This window comes from Excalfactoria chinensis, chromosome 2 (assembly GCF_039878825.1).
Source record: "Excalfactoria chinensis isolate bCotChi1 chromosome 2, bCotChi1.hap2, whole genome shotgun sequence".
Taxonomy (NCBI): domain Eukaryota; kingdom Metazoa; phylum Chordata; class Aves; order Galliformes; family Phasianidae; genus Excalfactoria; species Excalfactoria chinensis.
Window position 1 is genome coordinate 108,711,100 of NC_092826.1, and position 20,861 is coordinate 108,731,960.

The following is a 20,861-nucleotide window of genomic DNA, read 5'->3' on the forward strand; positions in this document are numbered from 1 at the left end:
TGACTGGTGCACAAGCAGAGTAAGTAACAGCCCATTATAATCACCGGTGCAGTTTTAAACATCTTTATTTAAGCATAAGTCAAAATAAATATTTATAGCTACCCAAATTTCCCCAGCACTTTCTGAAGCACAGACATTTAGGTGCCAGGAGCGCCACCTGGTGGTGAAGTACAAAAACAATGCGGGTTGTGCATAATTGCCTTCAAAACTTCCTGCTGAAGGGTGTCAGCTTCTGCCCGCTTCTGTTTTAAGCAGTAATTAGAAGGTTCGTTTCTCACATTCGCAGAATGTTGCACATACAAAAATAACCAAATCCGAGACATCAGTGAGACTTGCTTATCTCTTGTGCCTGGAGCGAAAAGATGATACAAATGCTGCACAAATATATTCCCCCAAACCTCATAGATGTCACATCCTACTAAAACATACAAATGATCACCATTTTAAGTAAGTACTTAAGTGCAGTGGCCTGTGATTCAAGAAGCAGTCTTGGAACCAAGGTACTTTGGAGCACATTCTTGCAACTTTCTTCTGTCCTAAAAACGTTCCTTTTCATTATAGAATAAAGTGAACTGTGTGCATCTCTTATCCGGGAAATGACAGAACCCAACAAAACAAGACTTAAAAATCCAGACAGGACAACCACAGCCTATTTTGTATTTGCTGCAAGAATCAAACCACAACGTGACTGAGAAAATACGGGTAAAAAAGAATCCACTTTGAGTTCAGTTTCATTCATACATTACTATATCTGTACAGGGGCAAAAAATGGTTGTTTCCTGTTTAACTTCACACAGTGCAAACAAACATAAATCACTGTGTCAGACAGCCCTTTGATACAGCTACCAAAGCTGTTTCTGTTGCACCCAGCACAGTTATGAATACAACTGCACTTTCCTTCCACTCACAGGAGTGAAATGATTTACCAGCAGCACAGGTTCTGGATCTCATTATCTTCCCCTACTCGGTATATGCTGGAACTATGAGGGCACAAAACCAAGGAGATGGCAAGCTGCATCAAAACTTCAATTCTGTACAGCATGGTACAGAACCATGGAGTGCTACTGACTTCTAAATTCGTCCAACAACATTTCAGCTCTTCATGCTGGTATACATCCACTCTGAACAGACTGAACTCTGCATAGTCTAAGAAACAACTGCCAGATAACTGTTCTAATTTCAGTGTAGAACAACACTATACGCATCTTCTGCGTACTGATTTGAAGTCAATTAGGATCATAGTCCTGGTCTTCTAGAGTATGTATCCCAGCTAATACTAATTCAATGCTCAACTCTAATGAAAACAAACAAACAAACAACTCATTCATGCTGATGCCCCAGAAAATTCCAAGTTATTAAGACAGACAATTATTGCACGCGTCTCTCACAGCAGCAAGAACTTCCAGGCGGAGCAATGTCTCTTCCCAAAACTGTCATTCCCACAATTGCTTATGTTAAAGCAGCAACAGTTCATGATGGATTCATCAGCACTTTACCAGTTCTTTGCTTGCCAAAGGTTCTGCAATGACTTCATCGCGCATGAACTGTTCCTAGAGACAGCAAGCAGAGTTTTAGTTGGTTTTTATTTTTGTTCTTGGATCTCCACTTCCTCAGAAATGCATCAAATCACCATTTTGTTTTCTAGTCTGGGTGTAACTGGCATGAAATTTTCTCCCCAAAGATCAAAGTACAGCTTCAGTTGGAAAGGACCTCAGAAGCCCCCCCAGTTCTAACCCCCTGCCTTGAGCAGGGATGCCAGCCACTAGGATCAAGCTTCCCAGGGCCCAACCCAACCTGGCCATGTCACTGTCACAGACGGGGCACCCACAGCTCCCCTGGGCAGCCTGTGCCACTGCCCCGCCACCCCACGAACGATAAAATTCTCCTTAACATCTAACCCAGACCTCCCCACTTATATTTTAAAGCCAGTCCAGCTCATCCTGTCACTATCAGGCTGTGTAAACAGGAAGGGTTTTTTTGTTTTGAAATAAGCTTCCTTTAGGTACTTGATGATCACAATAAGGCCTCCTCACAGCCTTCTCTTCTCCAGGCTGAGCAGGCCCAACTCCCTCAGCCTGTCATCAAAGTGATGCGCTTCAGCCTGCTGATAAACCTCACGGCCCTCCTCCAGACCCACTCCAACAGCTCCATATCTTTTGCGTGCTGGGAGCTGCAGGCCTGGACAGAGCACTGCAGATGAAATGCGCAGCATGCCTGTCATTAACACAAGCTATTTGTCCAGATGACCACTGCTGGAGGCAGAGACTTCTGCCTGCATTTCATCCCACAACGCCCAAAAGCCAGCACGTTCCAAAGCTCGGGCACTACAGGAGATGCGGGGGAGCAGACAAACAACTAGGACAGGAGACAGCGTCACAGAAGGAAAGGCCGCCGGCCGCCCACCAGCCACATCCCGCTTTCATAAGCGACTTTTAGGATCTACCGCCGCACCTTCCTCAGGAAACAAGCGCAGACTCGGTGCCCGCACCCACCTGGTCATAGATGACGCGCACGATGAGGGAGCAGCTGGGGCAGGTGGCCACGTCCTCTCCGTTCTCCAGGTCCTCCTGCAACGGCCCCACGGGACACAGTCACGCACCGGCCCGCACGCCCGCGGCCCTAACGCCGCCTCCCCATCACCGCCCCCCGCCGTTACCCGCGTGATGAGGAAGCGGTCCCCGCAGGGACACGGGTAGCTGTACGTTTCCGTCTCCTCGTCGTACTCGAAGTCTTCGATCTCCACCTCATCGTGGAACACCGCCATGACACCGGCGCGCAGCCGCCACGCACCGGAAGAAGCGGGGACGACGCCGGAAGATGCGGGGAGGCGCATGCGCGACGACCTGGCGCGCTCTCCCCCTTCCGCGTTGACAGTGGCGCTGTCCGTCACGTGACGCGGTGCCGGTAGGGGCGGCGGGGCGGAATGGCGGCTTGTGGCCTTAGGCGGCCGGGGGCACGGCCTGACGCGGAGCCGGCAGGGATGGGGCGCCGTGCGGTCCCCGTGCGAACCCCCGCTCTGGATCGGAGGGAAAGCGCTCGGCGGTGTCGATCTTTGGGGTGTGGGTGGGTTGTGTCCAGCTCGGCGCGGGTTGGCTCCAAGTCCGTCTCTCCCTTCAGATGCAGCAGGACTGAGGAGAGAAGAGGCCGCGGCGGTAGATGCGGTGATGCGTTAACACGGGGCCTCTGGCTCGCAGGGTAAGGAGAACCAGCTCCAATGGAGGGAAAGGCGCTGAAGAAGCGCTCATTGCACTCCGCAGATGGATGGAAGAAAGGGAGGGTAAAGCAAGAGCATAAAACAAATGTACCTTTGTGTTGGATTTCAAAGCTGGGCCGCATATTTACCAGCAGGTGTCACTAGGGTTGGTAGCCATTAATTGCAGAAAGGGCTTTTGCAAGCAACGTGCTTTAAAAAGGAAAAAGAATCTGTGCTGTCAGTGCTGCTGTACTTCACCTCACATAGTTTATTTCGTTGCTGTGATGATTTAAAGTCCCGTCTGTTGGAATAAGCTGCTTACGTCAAACTGCCCCTTTCAAACTAATTTCATTTCTTTTAATGGGTTTAGACTTGAAAGTCAAGATCGGGAGAAAAGAGATTTAAGCAAAAGGAGAAAATTAAGGCTGCTGTGTAGAGGCAACAAACTGCTGCTTAGAACTTGTACGATAGCGTGATAGACAATTATGCTGAGCCATTATAGGAGAAACAAAGGCAGATTTACAAGCAGTAAGAAATACCTTTTGGCTTATTATAAACGCTTTCCGAAGCTTGATAAATGAAAGATCTTTGACTGAAAATTGATAGTAGGCTGCTCTGAAAGCTCTGAAAGCTCTCTGTGTGTCTTTGTGGATGACGCCAAGACGTGTGGTGTGGGTTGACATGCCTGAGGGGTGGGATGTCATCCACAGAGTCTGAGACTGGCCTTAGCAGGCGCCCAGACAAACCTCATGAGGTTCAATAAATGCAAGTGCAAGGTCTTGCGCCTGGGTCATGGCAACCTCCACATCAGTACAAGCCGGGGGATGTAAGGATAGAGTACAGCCCTGCCAAAAAGGACTTCACAGGCTGGTCGTGAGCCAACAATGTGCCCTTGCAGCCCAGAAAGCCAACCGTATCCTGGGCTGCATCAAAAACAGCATGGCCAGCAGGGCAAGGGAGGTGATCCTGCCCCCTTTCTGCTCTGAGCTGGGGAGACCTCACCTGGAGTACTGCATCCAGATGTGGAAACCTCAGTATAGGAGAGATGTGGACTTGTTGGAGCTTGTCCAGAGAAGGGTCACAAAAATGATCCAAGGGATGGAACACCTCTCCTATGAGGACAGGCTGATAGAGCTGGGGCTGATAGGCTCTGGGGAAACCTGAGAATGGCCTTTTAGTATCTGAAGGGGGCAATAAGAAGCGGAGACTCTTTAGCAGGGTCTGTTGTGATAGGACAAGGGGAAATTGTTTCAAACTAAAGGAGAGGAGATTTAGGTTGAATATGAGGAAGACATCGTTTATGATAAGGGTGGTGGAGCACTGGAATAGATTGCCCAGATTGGTGGTAGAATCCCCATCCCTGGAGACATTTAAGGTCAGGCTGGATGGGGAGCAGCCTCATCCAGCTGTAGGTGTTGCTGTTCATGGGAAGGGAGTGGGTCTGGATGACCTTTAATCATGAATCACAGATGTTGGAAAAGATCTCCAAAATCATCCAGTCCAAATGTCCACCTACCACCAATATTTCCCCACTAAACCATGTCCCTTAGTACATCTAAATATGTCTTGAACACCTCCAGAAATGGTAACTCAGCCGCGTCCCTGGGCAGCCTGTTCCAGTGTCTAACCCCGCTTTCAGAGAAGTTTTTCCTAACGTCTAACCTAAATCTCCCCTGGTGCAACTTGAGGCCATTCCCTCTACTCCATGTTAATAGTTACACAGTAGGAGAAGCTGACTCCCACTTCACCTCAACTCTTTTCACGCAGTTGTAGAGAGTGATGAGGTCTCCCCTGAGCCTCATGCAGACTGAACAATCCCAGGTCCCTCAACCACTCTCCATAAGAGATGCACTCCAGACTCCTCACAGCTTTATTGCCCTTCTCTGGACACACTCCAGGGCCTCAATATGTTTCTTGTAGTGAGGGGCCCAAAACTGAACATAGTACTCAAGGTGTGGCCTCATCAGTGCTGAGTATAGAAGGATGATCACCTCCCTGCTCCTGCTGGCAATGCTACTTCTGATACAAGCCAGGATGTCACTGGCTTCCTTTGCCACCTGGGCACACTGCTGGCTCATGTTCAGCCAAACATCAGCCAACACCCCTGGGTCTGTTTCTTCCATACAGTCTTCCAGCTGCTCTGCCCCAAGTCTGTAGCATTGCTTGATGCTGTTGTGGCCAAACTGCTGGATGTGGTGCTTGGTGTTGTTGCACTTCATCCCACTGTCCTCAGGCTGTTCAGATCCCTCTGCGAATTTACTGAGGGTGCACTCAGTACCCTTGTCCAGGTCATCAATAAAGATATTAAACGGGATAGGCTCTTTATACTGACCATAGGGAGCACTGTTCATGACTGGTTGCCAGCTGGATTTAACTCCATTCACCAGCACTCTGGGCCCAGCCCAGCCCTCCAGCCATTTCTTTGCCCAGCAAATGATGTACCTGTCCAAGCCACAGGCTGCCAGCTTCTCCAGGAGAATACTGCGTCAAAGGCTTTGCTGAAATCTGAGTAGCCTTTCTGTCATCCACCAGGTGGATCACTTGATCATAGAAGGAGATCAGGTTGGTCAAGCAGGACCTGCCTTTCGTTAACCCATGCTGGTTGGGCCTGATCTCCCAGTTGTTCTGTGCACGCCATGTGATCTCACTCAAGAGGATTTGTTCCATAACCTTCCCTGGCACTGAGGTCAGGCTGACAGGCCTGTAGTTTTTCCAGATCCTCCTTACAACCCTTCTTGTAGATGGGAATCACACTGGCAAGCTTCCAGTCCTCTGGGAACTCTCCAGTTGACCAGGAATGCTGATGGATCGTGGAAAGCAGCTTGGCAATCACCTTTACCATCTCCCTCAGCACCCTTGGGTGAATCCCATCTGGTCCCAGAGACTTTGTGACAATCTGGATGGAAAGGACCTTTAAACAGTTCTTTGATTCTATTAATTTCCATATAAATGATAGCAGATACAAAGAGCACAATAACACTGTTTGGTGAAGTATCATAATTTTGCTGATGGTACATTCTGTCACAATCATTCATGTTATCAGTGAGGTTAATAAACAATACCAGCCTTCAAACTCAGGGTAATCTTGGTTACTAGCCAGCTGTCTTGCTGACTTTTATATAAGAACAAGCCATGTCAGACGGTGGGTATTTTATTTAATAAGTATTTATATGGATTTTGCAGGAGCTGGTGATTCTAAAGACAGCCTGGTTATCATGGCTCGTGTTACCACTTCCATGGGCTTTACTATTCCTCACTTACTGAGAAGTGCCTGCAGACTTTGTCCTGCTCAATCTGCGCTGGTGGTGCTGAGGCACTGTGCTTCTTGTTACTGTACAGCGAATGGGTAAGTCAACCATCTACTAACACTTCTATTTTTTGAAGAGAATGTCGTGATAACACTTTGAAATAACAAATGGCAAATTATTACAGGCCTGTAAATACTCTGTAATCTCCAAGTTATATTGCTGCGTATAACTCTGATTCAGAACTATGCCGGCTGGAATGTTCTCTGGATTACACTGACAAATGATTGGATCAATAGAAATCCATACCAGTAAGACACGGTAGCACAGCTGTCAAGATGACAATTTGTTTGCTTCTTGTTGCAGCACAATACAATCAAAAAGGAAAATGGATCACCTTGAGAGAACAGCAAATAATTTTCGCCAGGAGGTGAGTGTTCTGTTCTTTAAGATGTAAGTTTTCTTTTTGGTGAAGAAATTGGATAATTGTATTTGATTCATAGGCTTTATTTTCTCTTCTGATGGAGTCTCTTTCACATTTTTCCCCCTCATTTTTGTATTTGATACTTTGTATTTGTGGTCAATAAAGGAAATGTAGTGAGGTCATGCCAATCAGCAAAGCTGCTTTGGAAACCATTTGTCTCAGAGCTGTGCTTCAGCAGCTCATGTCCAGCATTAGCACTTCCTTGGGTAGGGGCCAGCAGCCTTTCACGTGGGTCTGACGCTGTATTAGCTTAGTACATGGACTGAGTGACTGTATAGCAACAGGTGCAGATGCCCATTTTTGCTTCTGACATGGACAAAAGTCTTGCAGTCTTGCAACCATGTTTTCATCTAATTCTTATTATGGCTTGGCTTGCTTACTTTTTCTGCTTAGAAAAAATGTGGAGCAGCTTGAAAATAAATGGAAAGGTGATGAGAGCTCTGAGCTGGTACAGACAGCTGCATAAGGTCTGGGGTCTGAAGGAAGCTGTATGAGTTAGTTGGAAGAACTGGGCTCAGTGGATGTCAGGGGGAAGCTCTTCACAGAGACAGTGGTGAGGTGCTGGAACAGGCTGCCCAGAGAGGCTGTGGATGTTCCATCCCTGGAGGTGTTCAAGACCAGGTTGGATGGGGCCCTAGTCTAGTACCGAGTCTGGAGGTTGGTGTCTCTGCCTGTGGCAGCGGGGTTGGAACTTGATGATCTTTGGGATCCCTTCCAACCCAAGCCGTTCTATGATTCAGTTCTGTGAGAAATTCTCCACATGTCAGAGGGTTGTTTCTTTTTTTAAATGCTTGATTTATTCTTTGTTACTTTTTCCCCGACCACTTTAAAATCAGTTTATTTTAAATCCTCTGCTTGGTTTTGAATTCTGCACAATCAGCAGCTGGCTTCTCCTCGTCTGTATTGCCTTATTTGGCCATTGCAGTCCTGTAGAAAGATGAAAGAATCATAGGTCTGTGTTGCATTAGTGTGCGTGCCACACTGTATCACCTGTTGAAGACGGGTAACATGAAGGACAAGAACAAGAGCCTGACGCTTTGAAATAAAATGGCAAGGTCCCAAATCGTGCCCTCCTGTCTCACTGCAGTGTTGCTCATGGCCATCACACTTGCAATGTTGCAAAAATACTGCCTGAAGGCCTTCGATCACCCTGCCACGTTTAACTTCTGTAATATACTGATTAAGGATTACATTTCCAGTGCTCTATCAGATGTATTGGCCAAAGAACAAATTGGGGAGCGCTCAGAAGAGTAAAGAAGGGAAGGAAGAAGATCCAGGCTTTACGTCAATTTCCTGCACTTAAAGTTTCTCCATTAAAACAACCATTTAAGTAATTAATCTGACATTTGTCTTGTTAACAGAGAAAGACTGCTTTTCTCTTTCAATAGCGTCTGCTAAAGCGGAAAGGAAATGTTTGCTACTTCATTTTCAATTGGCAAACGCCCTGCTGTTTTGTGGGACAGTAGATGTGTTCAGACGCTGCTTTATGAAGAAATTAATTTCCTGCCATGTGTTTTAAATTAGAGCGTGGCTCCTTAAGGTTTGTTTGCGTTTTTTTAATCTATTTGATCTTACACAAATGAGAAGTGGTGAAGTTGTAGCGAGTTATTCCTATTTCCTAATGTGGTAAATGGCATTTCCATCTTTAATAGAGTATGTATATTGGCCTGCTTAGGGAATATGTACAGCATTGCTTTATTTGTAGAAGTAAAAATGTAATAATTATCATCCCCTCCCCATCCCTCATCATCAGGCATTTTGATCTTACCATCTATGTTGTACTGACGGGCATCAAAGTGTCTAAATGTAAGTGGGAAACTCCCCACATGATCCTGTTGCTAGATGTGCTTTCTATTTCCTTCCTGCCTTCCTCCCACCCTTCCTTCCTCCTTTCCTCCCACCCTTCCACTGTGGCTTTCCCATCCCCTCCCATCAGCCAAACAAAACTCTCATGTTAACTAGAAATGAATGTTTGTGTCACAGTTTCCTGTGTTCACAGATCACGTATGTGGTCAGATGAGTTTGTGTGTAAGTCAATAACACAAGGCACTTGGTTACTTGAAGCCAGATCCAGATCCAGAATTCTCCCAGTGACTTTAGTAGCAGCTGAGCTTTTGCAAGTTTCCTTTGTCAATTTTCACCTCAGAGATTTGCTGTTGTTGCTGGAAAGGTAAAGGAGTGTTTGCTTTGTGCAAACATGGGGGTCTGTAAGTACTAAAGCATTTCCGCATTCACTAACTGGACCTATTCTTGTTTCTCTACCGCAATGAAAGAACGTTCATCCTTTAGGTAGTGAAACAGTGCAGGTAACATGATGTGCCAGGTATCTCACATACAGATTCCAAAGTACTTTTGCTGCAAGTACTGTTCACATCATGCAGGTACTTATTTTTTCTTTCGTTAGGTAATTTCACAAGCCAAAGTGTGTGGAATCACCAATGAATCACAGACGGTCAAGAGACTACGTTTGGCCATCGCAAACAAAGAGTTTACTTTCAAAGCGGGACAGTGGTAAGACCTTCTAATATATAAGGGAAAAATGGCTAGCCAAAGCGCACTGTACGAAAGTGTTAATGGCCTCTGATACGTGGGCACTGCAAAATGGTAGTAATTTGTATAGTAGGATGTCATGATAGGACAAGGGGAAATGGCTTCAAACTAAAAGGGGGCAGATTTAGATTGGATATGAGGAAGGAGTTTTTTGCAGTGAGGGTGGTGAGGCTCTGGAACAGGTTGCCCAGAGGGGTGGTGGAAGCCCAGTGTCCCTGAAGACATCCAAGGCCAGGCTGGACAGAGCTCTGAGCACCTCATCTAGCTGTAGGCGCTCATGGCAGTGGAGCTGGACTAGAATACCACTAAGGGTACCTTCCAACGCAAACAGTTCCATGTCTCTAAGATGGCTTTATTTTTCCCTCCCCCTCAAATGTTAATTAAAAAATCTGAGTGGTTGCTTTTGGCATTGGTCATTTAAAAGATGCTTCAACTTTTTCTTGGCTTAGGCCACCTGAAAGCGGTTTTACTGGAATCAAACTATAGCTGCGAGGGTATTAACAGCATATGTTACTCTTACAGTGTTCATATGCTGGCTTTTAAATATAGAACCAGAACACAAGATGTTGATTGCAATAATTTGTGCTTGTGGAGTAATTTGCTGCAGTTTTTGCACATGTGCAGTGACTCATATTAAAATTCTTGCTTGCCCGTATCCAGAAAGTTCATTTACCCTCCCAAAATGCTTTAGCAATTATCATGCTGAAAACTGAAAGCTTTAATTATAATCACTCTTTTTCATTTTCTTTTCCTTCTGAAGTGCTCTAATGCCATTGTAAGGGATACAGCAACTTTTCTATACTCGCAGCTATAAACTGTGGTCACATTTTTTGATGAGTGGTACAAAATACCAGGCCACAATTTCCTATAAGTAGAAAAGGCTTCTTTGTTAGAATTTGCCATAGCTGGATGTTACAGCCAAAGATTGTCACGTCTGTGTATATGTGTGTGTAGGAAAGTGGTTTGTTTAGCCAGCTTTCCAGAATCAAAAGTGAATTTGTTTCGCAGGCATGCTGGTAGATGTTGGCCTATATCTGACTTTAAGTAATCATGTCTTCATGGTTACTTACTTCATGATTGTTGCTGTTAACTGTTTTAATCTCCTAAAACAAGCACTGAGGTATATGTATGTTATAGATAACTTAGTAGAAGTAGCTGTAAGGTTTTGTTTCTCACCTCCTGCAACTGCTAATAGTTACTCTTCTTAAATACTTGGCTTAGGTAGCCCTTAAAGGGAAGAAAACGAAAAGCAACCCCAAGATCTCCACTGTTCTACCTCTTTTTGTGCCTTTTCTTTTTGTAGGGTTATATAATACGTTCGTTTTTTTCTCTGCAGTTGTTTTTACTTTAGCTGTCACATACTGCGTTTCATCCGAGGCCTTGCCCTCCTTGCACACAGCTGAGACATGCCAACAGAAATACAGACTAGTCCGCAAGTTATAGCATACCGTGTTCTGAAACCTCTCATCGAGATGTAATGGGGAAAGAAGTGCTGACATAAAAAGAGAAGTGCACGAGGCATGAGGAATTTCCCCCTTACATGTCAAAGAAAACATAACTTGAATGTAAGGTGGGGTTTTACAGCATAGATGTGTTATTCTTTATGTATTATTCTTTTCATTGGTCTGAAGTGGGCGGTAATTTTCCACCAGAGGGCGATAAAGAGCCGCATTAGCTTCTTGAGTCTTTGATACAGTAGCTGCTACAGAGGAGGAATCATCCTTTCATGCCTTCGATTCTGGCTGTTAGAGATGCTGAGCTTTGTTGCCAGCGGGGCTGCAGAAGCTGAGGATTGCAAAAAACCAAAGGGAGATGCCAGATATTTTTATATCTGTTGTTCTCAGGTGTTTGTGTTTGTCTTTGCACTTGCAGTAAACTGACAATTGCACTTTCACAAGCCATCGAGTTTATTAGCCTAGCAGCTGGTATCACCATAGCACTGGGCACTGCTCACTTTCAAGTTTTCTTTGAAGGGTGAAGCTTTGCAGGAAGTGAGCAGGGATGATTTTTTTTCTTCAAGTATGAAGCCAGGCGAAGTGCTGCTCTCCTCCTTGTTTTGTGGCCTCCATGCAGAATACAGCCTTGGTGCTTAAGGAAAATATGAATGCGGTGGAGGCCAGCTACTTCACATTATACCTCATTTAACTAATACTGAGCTGACTTAACTACAGCTTGCACTGAGAAATCCTTACAAAGCACCTGGCATCGCTTACCAGTGCTGTTGTTCCCTAAGAGGAGCAGCACAATTGATTTTAAACATTAGATTTATTGTGAAATACGGTAACTTTGTTCTCTGCTGTACAGAATTGACGCATTAAAGTCCTTTGGCAACACTGAGAAGTTTTAAGCGTTAGATACTACAAACTTTCCCTACAGTTTGGAGTGTCAAAGCCTTACTTGGTCCCTTCCAACTCGCACGATACTATGATACTATGATATGATGATACTTTCATGAAAGTACCTCACAGTTCATGCACAGTAATGATCTGCCTTCCATTCTGTCCGATTGGAGGCGTTGCAGAAAGTTAGCTGTGTGTTCTAACCTCTCATTTCCAGAAGCTGCTGCATTGTAGTCATTTATTGCCTATTGCTGCCAACTGGAAAAAGACATCTGCCACCAGAGGGCAATGCAGTTCAATAAGTAAAGCAGTTGTACTTAATCTAGTAACTTTTCACATAAGGAATTGTTTTACTCTTATTTTCCTTCAGATATTTCATCTTGCCAAGAAAAGAAGGTGTTAATTCAAAAATATATTCCCCAGCGTTTGTTTTCCAATGTTCCTTTGTTTGAGAAACAAAAAGAAAATAACAAGGTGGAAGGCAGTGGAAAGCACAGCAGGGACAGCAGAGTAGCAAGACCCCAGGCTGCAACAAGCGAGGACTTGCTCAAATGCAACAGCAACGGGCTCTGAAATAAAGAAGTTGCTTACCTTTGGAAGGCCCCAGATACGCAGGGATATCTCTAGTTGCCCTTGTATCCACTGCCAACCCTTCAGTGAGGTCTGGGAAGAGATGAATCCCGGCTCCAGCCCTTCTGGTCACTCAGGTGCATTCCATGCAGCTGAGCTTCCCTGGGTTGGCCCAGCCTTCCTACCAGGTGCTCAGTCACTGTTAGGAGCTGTGTCTTAGCATCTCCGCTACACAAAGGCACTGAAAAGAGTGGGATTTAAGCCACTCTGGTAGGCCTTATGATGTGGGGTTTTTTTTTGCTATTTACTTAAAGACTTATAATTCTGATCTACTGCAAGTTGTTGCATCTAATGCTGAAGGGAGAACATGTTAAAATCCTGGCAGTACAGTACAGTAATGGTGATGATGTTTCTCGATGACAGTAAGTCAAAGAAAACGATGTTACTCAAGATTAGGTCAGTTTGTTGGCAAAGTGAGAATGTTCTTGTGCAGGACACGGAACTGAAACAAAGCCAGCAGGTTTGTTTTAATCACTGTGTTCCATGTTTCGCTTTTTGTTTCTGATCGATTTTTAGGGTTGATTTCTTTATTCCCGGTGTATCTGTGATTGGGGGATTCTCCATGTGCTCAAGCCCCGCTCTGTTGGAACGAGAAGGAGTGTTAGAGCTTGCTGTGAAGTACACTGACCATCCTCCTGCTCGCTGGATTCACACTGAGGTAAATGAGATCAACTCCTGCCATTGTTTCATTTTGGGGTGGTAGTGGTGTTAGTCTGCTGCTTGTATTGGCTGCGAAACCCCTCTTGACATGTTCCATCATTGTTAAAACTTGGAAATGGGATACTGATATGGCAGTTCAGTTATTGCGATCTTTTGCCTCAAGTTGTGCGTGGTGGGCCTGGTGATACTGCAGGCTTTCAGGGTTCTCACACCTCTGGAGCTGAATGCACTGAAATCCAGAATTTCTGTAGTATTCTTTTAAGTTTCCAATATTTCTGTAATATTGCCATAATGTCAGACTTGCTTTTAAACTACATTAAAAGTGAGGTCTGACACTTGGGCTTCTTGCAATGTTCTGCTCATCTGTTTAGCCCACTTAGTTAGTCAGAAGGGTACCATCTCCTGCCGGTTGTACTTCATCAATGATCTCTCCTGTCAACTTCTGTTCTTTTCACATCCTGTTCACTCTGATCTTTGTACTTACTGCTTCCTGTCTGCCATTCCTATCGCTTAAATGTGGCTGCAGGATTTGAATTGATAGATTCTTTCAGGTTTACAAGAATTGGCAATGTCTGAGTGCTGCTAATCTAGTGCTCACCATGAGGCCATCCCTGTATTTCAGGGTTATATGGAGTTGCCTCCACTGGGACTTAAGCCTTTTGGAGATGCTGTTTAGGAAGTGTAGCAGACATGTAGCAGGAAGTATTACTTCTCAGTAGGGGTGGTCAGGCAGTGGAATGGACTGCCCAGGGAGGTGGTGGAGTCACCAACCATGGGGGGTGTTCAAGGAACGACTGGATGTTGTGTTGAGGGACATGGTTTATTGGGAGCTATTGGTAATAGATGAATGGTTGGACTGGATGATCTTCTAGGTCTTTTCCAACCTTGGTGATTCTATGATTCTATGCCAGCAGAAACACCCAATACTTAAAAGACAGCGCCCTGTCTTCTGGTGATGCTCTTCAGAGGGAATGAGGACCTAACTTCATAATTCCCAGTTTTGGAGGCTGTTTTAGGAATTTTGATGTCACGTTCATTTTGCCACTGATGAATTTTCTGGTTGAATTTACAGGAAGATCTTTAGTGAGAAGGTGAGCTAGTTCAAACGTGGTGCTGTAGAGAGACCTGCCAGGTGTGGATTGACTGTTCTATCCAATCAAAAGTACATCCTTTTACCTGAGAAAAGAATTAACACCCGGCAACCTAGAATTTAAGCAGGTTGGTTGTATGGTGAAACAAAACCTCAATTGCTTAAAGGTTACTTATAAAGGAAGTTGTTATCTCGGAGTAAAAGGTGCCATGGGACCAGTACAGATTTACTTAGTGTAACTTATTTTCAGAGGTATTCGTATTTAATGTGTGGACTGTATGCTTCACTTATCTGAGGCATTTCAGACTAGACAAAAATGAGATTGTTTTGGTCTAAAACTGCTTATTTCCACTAAAGATACCGTATCCTGTGTCCTCCCTCTGCAGCATGAATCTGGAACACTTCTGGATTCATGCTTATTTCTAACAGAGAAATTTAGTTTCTCAGCCTGCACTTTACATTGAAAATGGAGAGAGAAATTAGTTTCAGATTATAAGTGCTGACTGCCTCATGTTATAGCTGTGTGGTTTTACTTCTATGCAGTGATTAGGAAAGACAAGAAACCTTGTTCTCAGTGGTTGTGTTTGCTGCTTTAGGAACCCCTTGATTCTGTGCAGGACCTGCTGAGGGCCTCCTTCCTTTTAGAACTGTTGAGTGCTCAGGTCTTTGCTTACTATGCAGTCAATGATGGAAATCCTTTTGTGACCGTTTTTCTCCCTTTTTTCCCCTCCTCCTTTTGTTTCCCCACCCTGGATATGGTCTGAAACAAGCTGCGTTTTCTGCTCCTGTTGATTTTGTTAAACTTCCAGTGTTGTGGGAGAACTCACCTGCCTCCTCTGTACTACATTTTCACCCTCCAGCAAGCAGCACTCGGTTCCCAAGTGGACAGTGACCCAAATGTTTTACTTACTGTAGTTTAGTTTTCCATACGTCCCACCACGCTTTGGCAAGTTTATCTTAAGAATCATTTCTTTTCTGTCCCAGGAGGGAGGGGAGGTTTTCACTCTGTTTTTCTTCTGCAGTTCTCAAGCTGCAAATGCAGAAGCGGCTCTGCAAGAAATACTCCTGTGGATACTTGCTTCACTGCTGGGTGGTTTCTTATTATTTGGAATGGGACAGAAAAATCTTGTCTGTGCAACTCATTCTGACTTCCATGTCCTCAACAGCAGGGCCTCCTCTGACATGAGTCTGTGCTTGGGTAAAAGCATGATCTCGCATGTTAACCTTGGGTTTTCACATCAAATACTGCTGTTGGAAAACATGAATCATTCCCCTTTCAGCTCTTTTGGGGCGGAAAGGGGGACGTGCCGTCCCGCCTTATCAGAAGACCGAAACTTCTGAAAGCAGCAACAGATCTCTAGAGAGCACTCACAGATAACTTCAGATTACTGCATTTATTTTACAGTCCCTCTGTTTTCCCTCATTGGTCAGTAAGAATAAAAACTCCCAGTTTTTCCCACATCTTGTGACTCTGCTGCGAGAAGACTATTTCGGACTTGTTTTTTGAAATTCATTATCTTCTTTTCCATCCTAGTGCACTCTTGACTCAGAAGTGGCTCTGCGAGTGGGAGGTGATTTCTTCTTTGATCCTCAGCCTGGTGACACCCCTGTAAAGCTAGTGCTAATAGCAGGGGGTGTTGGAATTAACCCCTTGTTTTCTATACTGCTGCATGTCGCAGATCTTCATGGATACCAAGAGAGTAAAGGCAACGGTTACAAAACGGGAACAGTGACGCTGTACTACAGTGCAAAAAGTACAAGTGAACTCTTATTTAAGGTAAATGGGAACTAAAAAACACACCAATTCTAACGTTCAGCAATGAGTACGTGTGTCATCCTGTCGCCAGGTCACAGAGAACCCCTTCTGTGTAAGACACTGTGCAGACAGGCAGAAGTCACTTCCTGCCTAAGATCCCATCTGCGTTTTGTTACTTACTTGAGCACAAATAACGTGCACACGTACACATTTCAGATGTTGTTAGGTTTACCTGCTTGCATTGATTTCGCTGGTAAGCTGACTGGCCCTGCATGGCTGCATTTTCCTATCATCTCGTAAGAGCATCATGGTATATCAGACGTCATATATACTGTGATATATTTGTCTGTACGTATAGTAGTAGTATGCATAATGCTGTATAATATAATAGGATAACCACATAACTTCAGTACAGACCCTGCTGAATTTAAAGGCTAGTAAAAGCAATTATATCCAAAGAGAAAGCTTTCCAAACTCATAGGGAAGCTCTGTTTGTAATACATTATTATCAGTACTAGTGTGTGAATGAGGGAGTTTATCAGCAGTTCTTACGAGGCACTTGTAACAGGACTTGGTAAGCATTTACACGCATTTATGACACATTCAGCCATTAAGGGCTACTGATGATGTTTTAGGGTCTCATTAGCACAGCTTCTGTAAAGAAGCATCCCCAGTGATACAGGTTTCTCTGAAGAACAGAACTATTAAGATCAAGGTGAAAGTTGATAATTATTCCAGAAGCGGTGTAAAGGATCCATTTTTGCCCAGAGCACTGAGGAAACAGGATTACTGGGCTTTGTGTTGTTGGGAGACTGACACATACATCACCACGAGGGACTCCTAGGGTTTTGCTGATGTTCTGGAGGACATATTCCCTGAAGCAGCAGCCTATGTATACTGCTGTCCTTTGGCTTGTCAGCCTGCTGTACTCAGCTTGGTACTTGCTTCGCATGTGCTCTGGTTTCACTGCTTTGTAAATCTTGTTCTCTGAAATAAGAAGAGCACGCAGTCTTCAGATTACAATTCCAAAGACTACCATGTTAATGTGACTACTTCAAGATGCCGTTTAGCTCATTTCATGTGGACTGAATATTGTCCTTTCTTGTGGCTGGGGCAGTGGGATGGGTGCATTCCCTTAGGTCTGTACTGCTCAGCTGTTTGCTTTAGTTTGCACAACAGCTTATGAGGCTGCAGAGATCCTGCTGAGCTGTTCACATTCTCCTTCATTCGGTTAAAGAGAGCCTGTCTGTAGCTCTAGGATCCTGGAAAACATATCATGGTGGTTTATGTCCCATGAATCACACCTGCCACTCTCTGTCCTTGTCTCTGAGTTACAGAGAGGTAGGTTACAAGTAGGTGCTGAGAATGACCGCAGCATTATGGAACCACGTTAAGGTCTGCCTTAAACTGCTTCAGTACACATTCCAGGTAGCTCTTGGGGACTGTACGTGGTTCCACATGGAAGAGACAGGAGTTTACAGTCCTATTCGGACCAGTGAAAGCAGGCCAACATTAGAGGTACTTACTAGTGGAACAGCGTACAGCAGTGCCTTATCTGCTGTTCTTTATTCCCCATCTTTTTACGGAGTCAGAATATCTTTTGTTTTGTTTTTAATTATGATCTGAACCGATGCCGTTGGGTTTGTGGTGGTATCTACCACGGTTGTGAATTCCACCATAGTTGGTTTTACTTGGAGAAGGACGGAAAGGATCTGATGTTCTTACAAGGTAAAGGAGCCGGGACTCAAAATGTTTGTAAGAAATGGCAAACATATATTGCATGTTTTTGTTCTTTTCCAAATGGAAAACAAATATGGAAATGAAAAAACCCACAAAGTTATATGGAGAAAAAAAAAACCAGTAGAGGAAACACGTAACTCATTCTTAGATGCAAATCTTACAAATTACAACCTATTGTAAAACAGGAAGAAAGCTCTACTAACAGAGCTGGAAGCGTATTCAGGTTCCAGGTATAGAAATTCAGCATACTTGTGCAGATCGGCCCTTTGAAGTCAAACCCACAGAGCACTCAGCGCTGAAATGCTCAAGTCGTGGTACTCCCTCATGATCGCTGCTGTTCTGGGACAGTATGCAAACATCTGCTTTGATTTAATAGCTTGTGGTATAAGAAAGTATGTTTAACATTACAGAAAAATATTCTTGGTTTGATGACTGCATTTCCTGGAAAGATCACATGTCGTTTCCACGTTACCCAGCAGAGCTCACCCATCTGTGAAGAACTTCAGCCCCACGTCACAGGTACGCACAGCGGCACCGTGCTCATTTCGCCAGTGCTGTTTGATTACCTCCTTGAGGAGGAAGTTGAATACAACTAGTCCTACTGTACGCCTACCTACATAAGTTAGTATTTTTAAAGGTTAAAGAGCTAAACGTAAATAATCTCAACCTATGTACTATGCTTTGGAGGAAAGTTATACTTCTGCAGTTATTCTGTTTCCCCTTTGACTGAAGTGCTTCTGCTAAACTTCGCACTGGTATTTCACACCGAAATCTTAGTCCAGCAGCCAGTATTTACTTTGCTTAAGCCCGATGAAGGATAAGATGACTGTTTGCAAGAGGCACTTCATCACATTTCCATTTCTGTTTTGTTTATCTTCATGATAATTATCTGTTTTTTCATCTGAATGTGGGGTTTTTAGTTGTACGTAAGCCATGTTCAGTGACTAATATCCCTTGCATTCCAACTGGAAGTAGGGATCTAAATCCCCAGGAAAACAAACAGTTCTGTAAGCCTCAAAACTTACCTGTTATCCTTAACTAGGCCTGACACTTTTAAGAACTGAGCACTTGCGATACCCCAACTCATTCCTTTTGAAATTACAGGAGTAAATATTTCTGTTCTCTTTTATTTTTGTCAGAGGGAAGAATATCTGAAAAGGATCTGGAAAAGCATGTATCTAAGGATACCTTGTGGTACATCTGCGGTCCGCCTCCAATGATAGAATCTATATCCAAGCTGCTGTACAAGTCTGGTGTTCACAGGAACTGCGTTTTCTTTGAGAAATGGTGGTAATGAACAGAAAATAAATCGGTTTTGGTGTATTCTGATGAGATAAAATGTACAGAAGATGGACTTGAATTGCTTGGAAGATTTTATTTCATAGATTAAGCTGTCCTCAATCATGACAGTGTTTAATTTAACGGTAATACAACTGTAATACGGTGCTGCTGCTTTTGAAAGGAAAAGTGATTTTATATTAAAGCCATCAGCTGTTCTGGCTTGTGGACGGTTTGCCTACTTCTTCTGGGTAGCAGCACATTTTCTTTCATATTGTTTGGGGGAAAAAAGGCTCTCAAAACCTCGCTCTTTGAAGGTGTGGAGGTGCTTCGGAGTACAAAGCCAACGTTTTGTTCCTCCAGTTGGCAGAAAAACCCATTACAGAAATGCTGAGAATAATTAAGTAGAAAGGCACGATGAGAGAGAATTAGTTTAGTTAATGGTCCAAATAGTTCAGGTCCTTACGCGGTAGATTCCTGGTGTATACCTGAAGACTTCAAAAAGAAGACCTAAATTACTGAAAACACTAATTAATATATTATTATTTTAAAATGGTAGATGTGGCCTCTTTGTTAGCGGCTTTTTTCCTTGAGTTACTTCCAACAGGAAACACACCAACTTTCCTCCCTTCAGCATCCCTCCACTCTGCTTTTAGCTCACGCTGAGCCTTGCCACTGCAAACCTTTTCCATCAGTCTCAGTGACTGTAGGATACACAGCCTGTAGGTTTCTGCTGCCACGTCTGCATTCACCTCATCTACAAACACAGAGAGACGGATGAACTAGGCTCCTCTTGGCCCCAGCTTTGAGTGCAGCGTAAGAACAGGACCGAAATGTGTAGCAGTTGGTGCAGAAGTTGCAGATGACTGGCTGAAATAGTCCTGGAGGTTTTCAGCACGCTGAGTGTCAGAGGGGGAAATCCATACTTCCTGCAGCTCAGAACAAACAGAACTTAAGGCAGCAAGGCTCTATGTTCCATCCCAACGGTGAATGATGAATTACGGGTCGTAAAGATTTGTCTCAGGCTTTCAGGGGACGGAACCACGTTGAAGCTGCCTGTAAGCCTTCACCTGGTGATGGCAGCCCCGTACTGAGCATCTGGTGCTTCTGTACTGTACAACACTGCCCGCGTGGTGCAACTGCTTGTCCCCCCATCAGTCACTGCAGGCCCAGAGGGAACGTCGCATCACATTCCCTCTGACTGAAATGAGGGGAAAGTGCCTGAGTACCTCACTGCAAGGAACAGTTTCTTGTTCATTCACTCCAGAACGTAAATAGGACAGTGTGCTTGTCAGGAACAATAAAGCCATGGGGGTTTGTTTTCAAGAAGATGGTGACTGACAGGTCAGAGCTCGATGCTTGAAGGAAGCAGGGTTCTTTCCTTAGAAAAGTGCAATAAATTGGGCTCTGGGTAAGTGTCGGTGCCCCCAAATAAAAACCAGACTGGGTTCCTCTGTGTTTTACAGTGGAATGGGTCAGAAAATTGTGGTAAACCTTTGCATGTTGTTTTTGTTATGATTTTTAAACTACTATGTGTATTATAAAGTGGTTTGCCATTTACTTTCCTTAATGCACATGCTTTCTTTAGCACAAATTGCATCTCTTTCACAAACCACTCCTTAGAATTATACCAAAATACAGATGTAACAAAAGGCATTTCTAAACCCTTCTGTAATCATCTTCGTTCCCTCTAACCTCTTTCTGTCATCCCCTGTTACACTCAGACCAAGAGCTATTGGGCAAGGACACATCTCTTTAACTGTACAGCTTCACCCGCCTGTACAAACTCACCCACACCAACTCACCACAGCAGCAAAAGATGGACAAAGGAAAAGCAAGTAACTCACCCCACACCAATCACCTCCGTTGCTGTTAATGAGTTCTTTCTTACCTTGA

The 20,861-nt window shown here is 44.3% G+C and overlaps 2 protein-coding genes across 4 annotated transcripts; one reads left to right on the forward strand and one right to left on the reverse strand.

Annotated features, from left to right (window-relative positions):
* Positions 1-47: 47 nt before the first annotated feature.
* On the reverse strand, positions 48-2,876 carry DPH3 (diphthamide biosynthesis 3). The gene is made up of 3 exons (XM_072329289.1): positions 2,657-2,876; positions 2,493-2,567; positions 48-1,550 (listed from the first exon to the last, which is right to left on the reverse strand). Exons 1-3 carry the CDS (start codon positions 2,831-2,833, stop codon positions 1,485-1,487), a joined length of 318 nt encoding a protein of 105 aa, XP_072185390.1. The 5' UTR covers positions 2,834-2,876; the 3' UTR covers positions 48-1,484.
* Positions 2,836-19,187, forward strand: OXNAD1 (oxidoreductase NAD binding domain containing 1). Of its 3 annotated transcripts, XM_072329288.1 has the most exons (10): positions 2,840-2,904; positions 3,118-3,195; positions 6,377-6,539; positions 6,805-6,868; positions 9,327-9,433; positions 12,958-13,099; positions 15,726-15,762; positions 15,871-15,968; positions 18,098-18,206; positions 18,827-19,187. In XM_072329288.1, the coding sequence occupies exons 3-10, from the start codon at positions 6,409-6,411 to the stop codon at positions 18,979-18,981; spliced, it is 843 nt and encodes a 280-aa protein (XP_072185389.1). In that variant the 5' UTR covers positions 2,840-2,904; positions 3,118-3,195; positions 6,377-6,408; the 3' UTR covers positions 18,982-19,187. The 3 variants fall into 3 exon arrangements, with proteins under 3 accessions (XP_072185387.1, XP_072185389.1, XP_072185388.1); XM_072329286.1 differs by having other exon boundaries at positions 2,836-2,904; positions 15,726-15,968; XM_072329287.1 differs by lacking the exon at positions 2,840-2,904 and having other exon boundaries at positions 3,057-3,195.
* Positions 19,188-20,861: the final 1,674 nt, after the last annotated feature.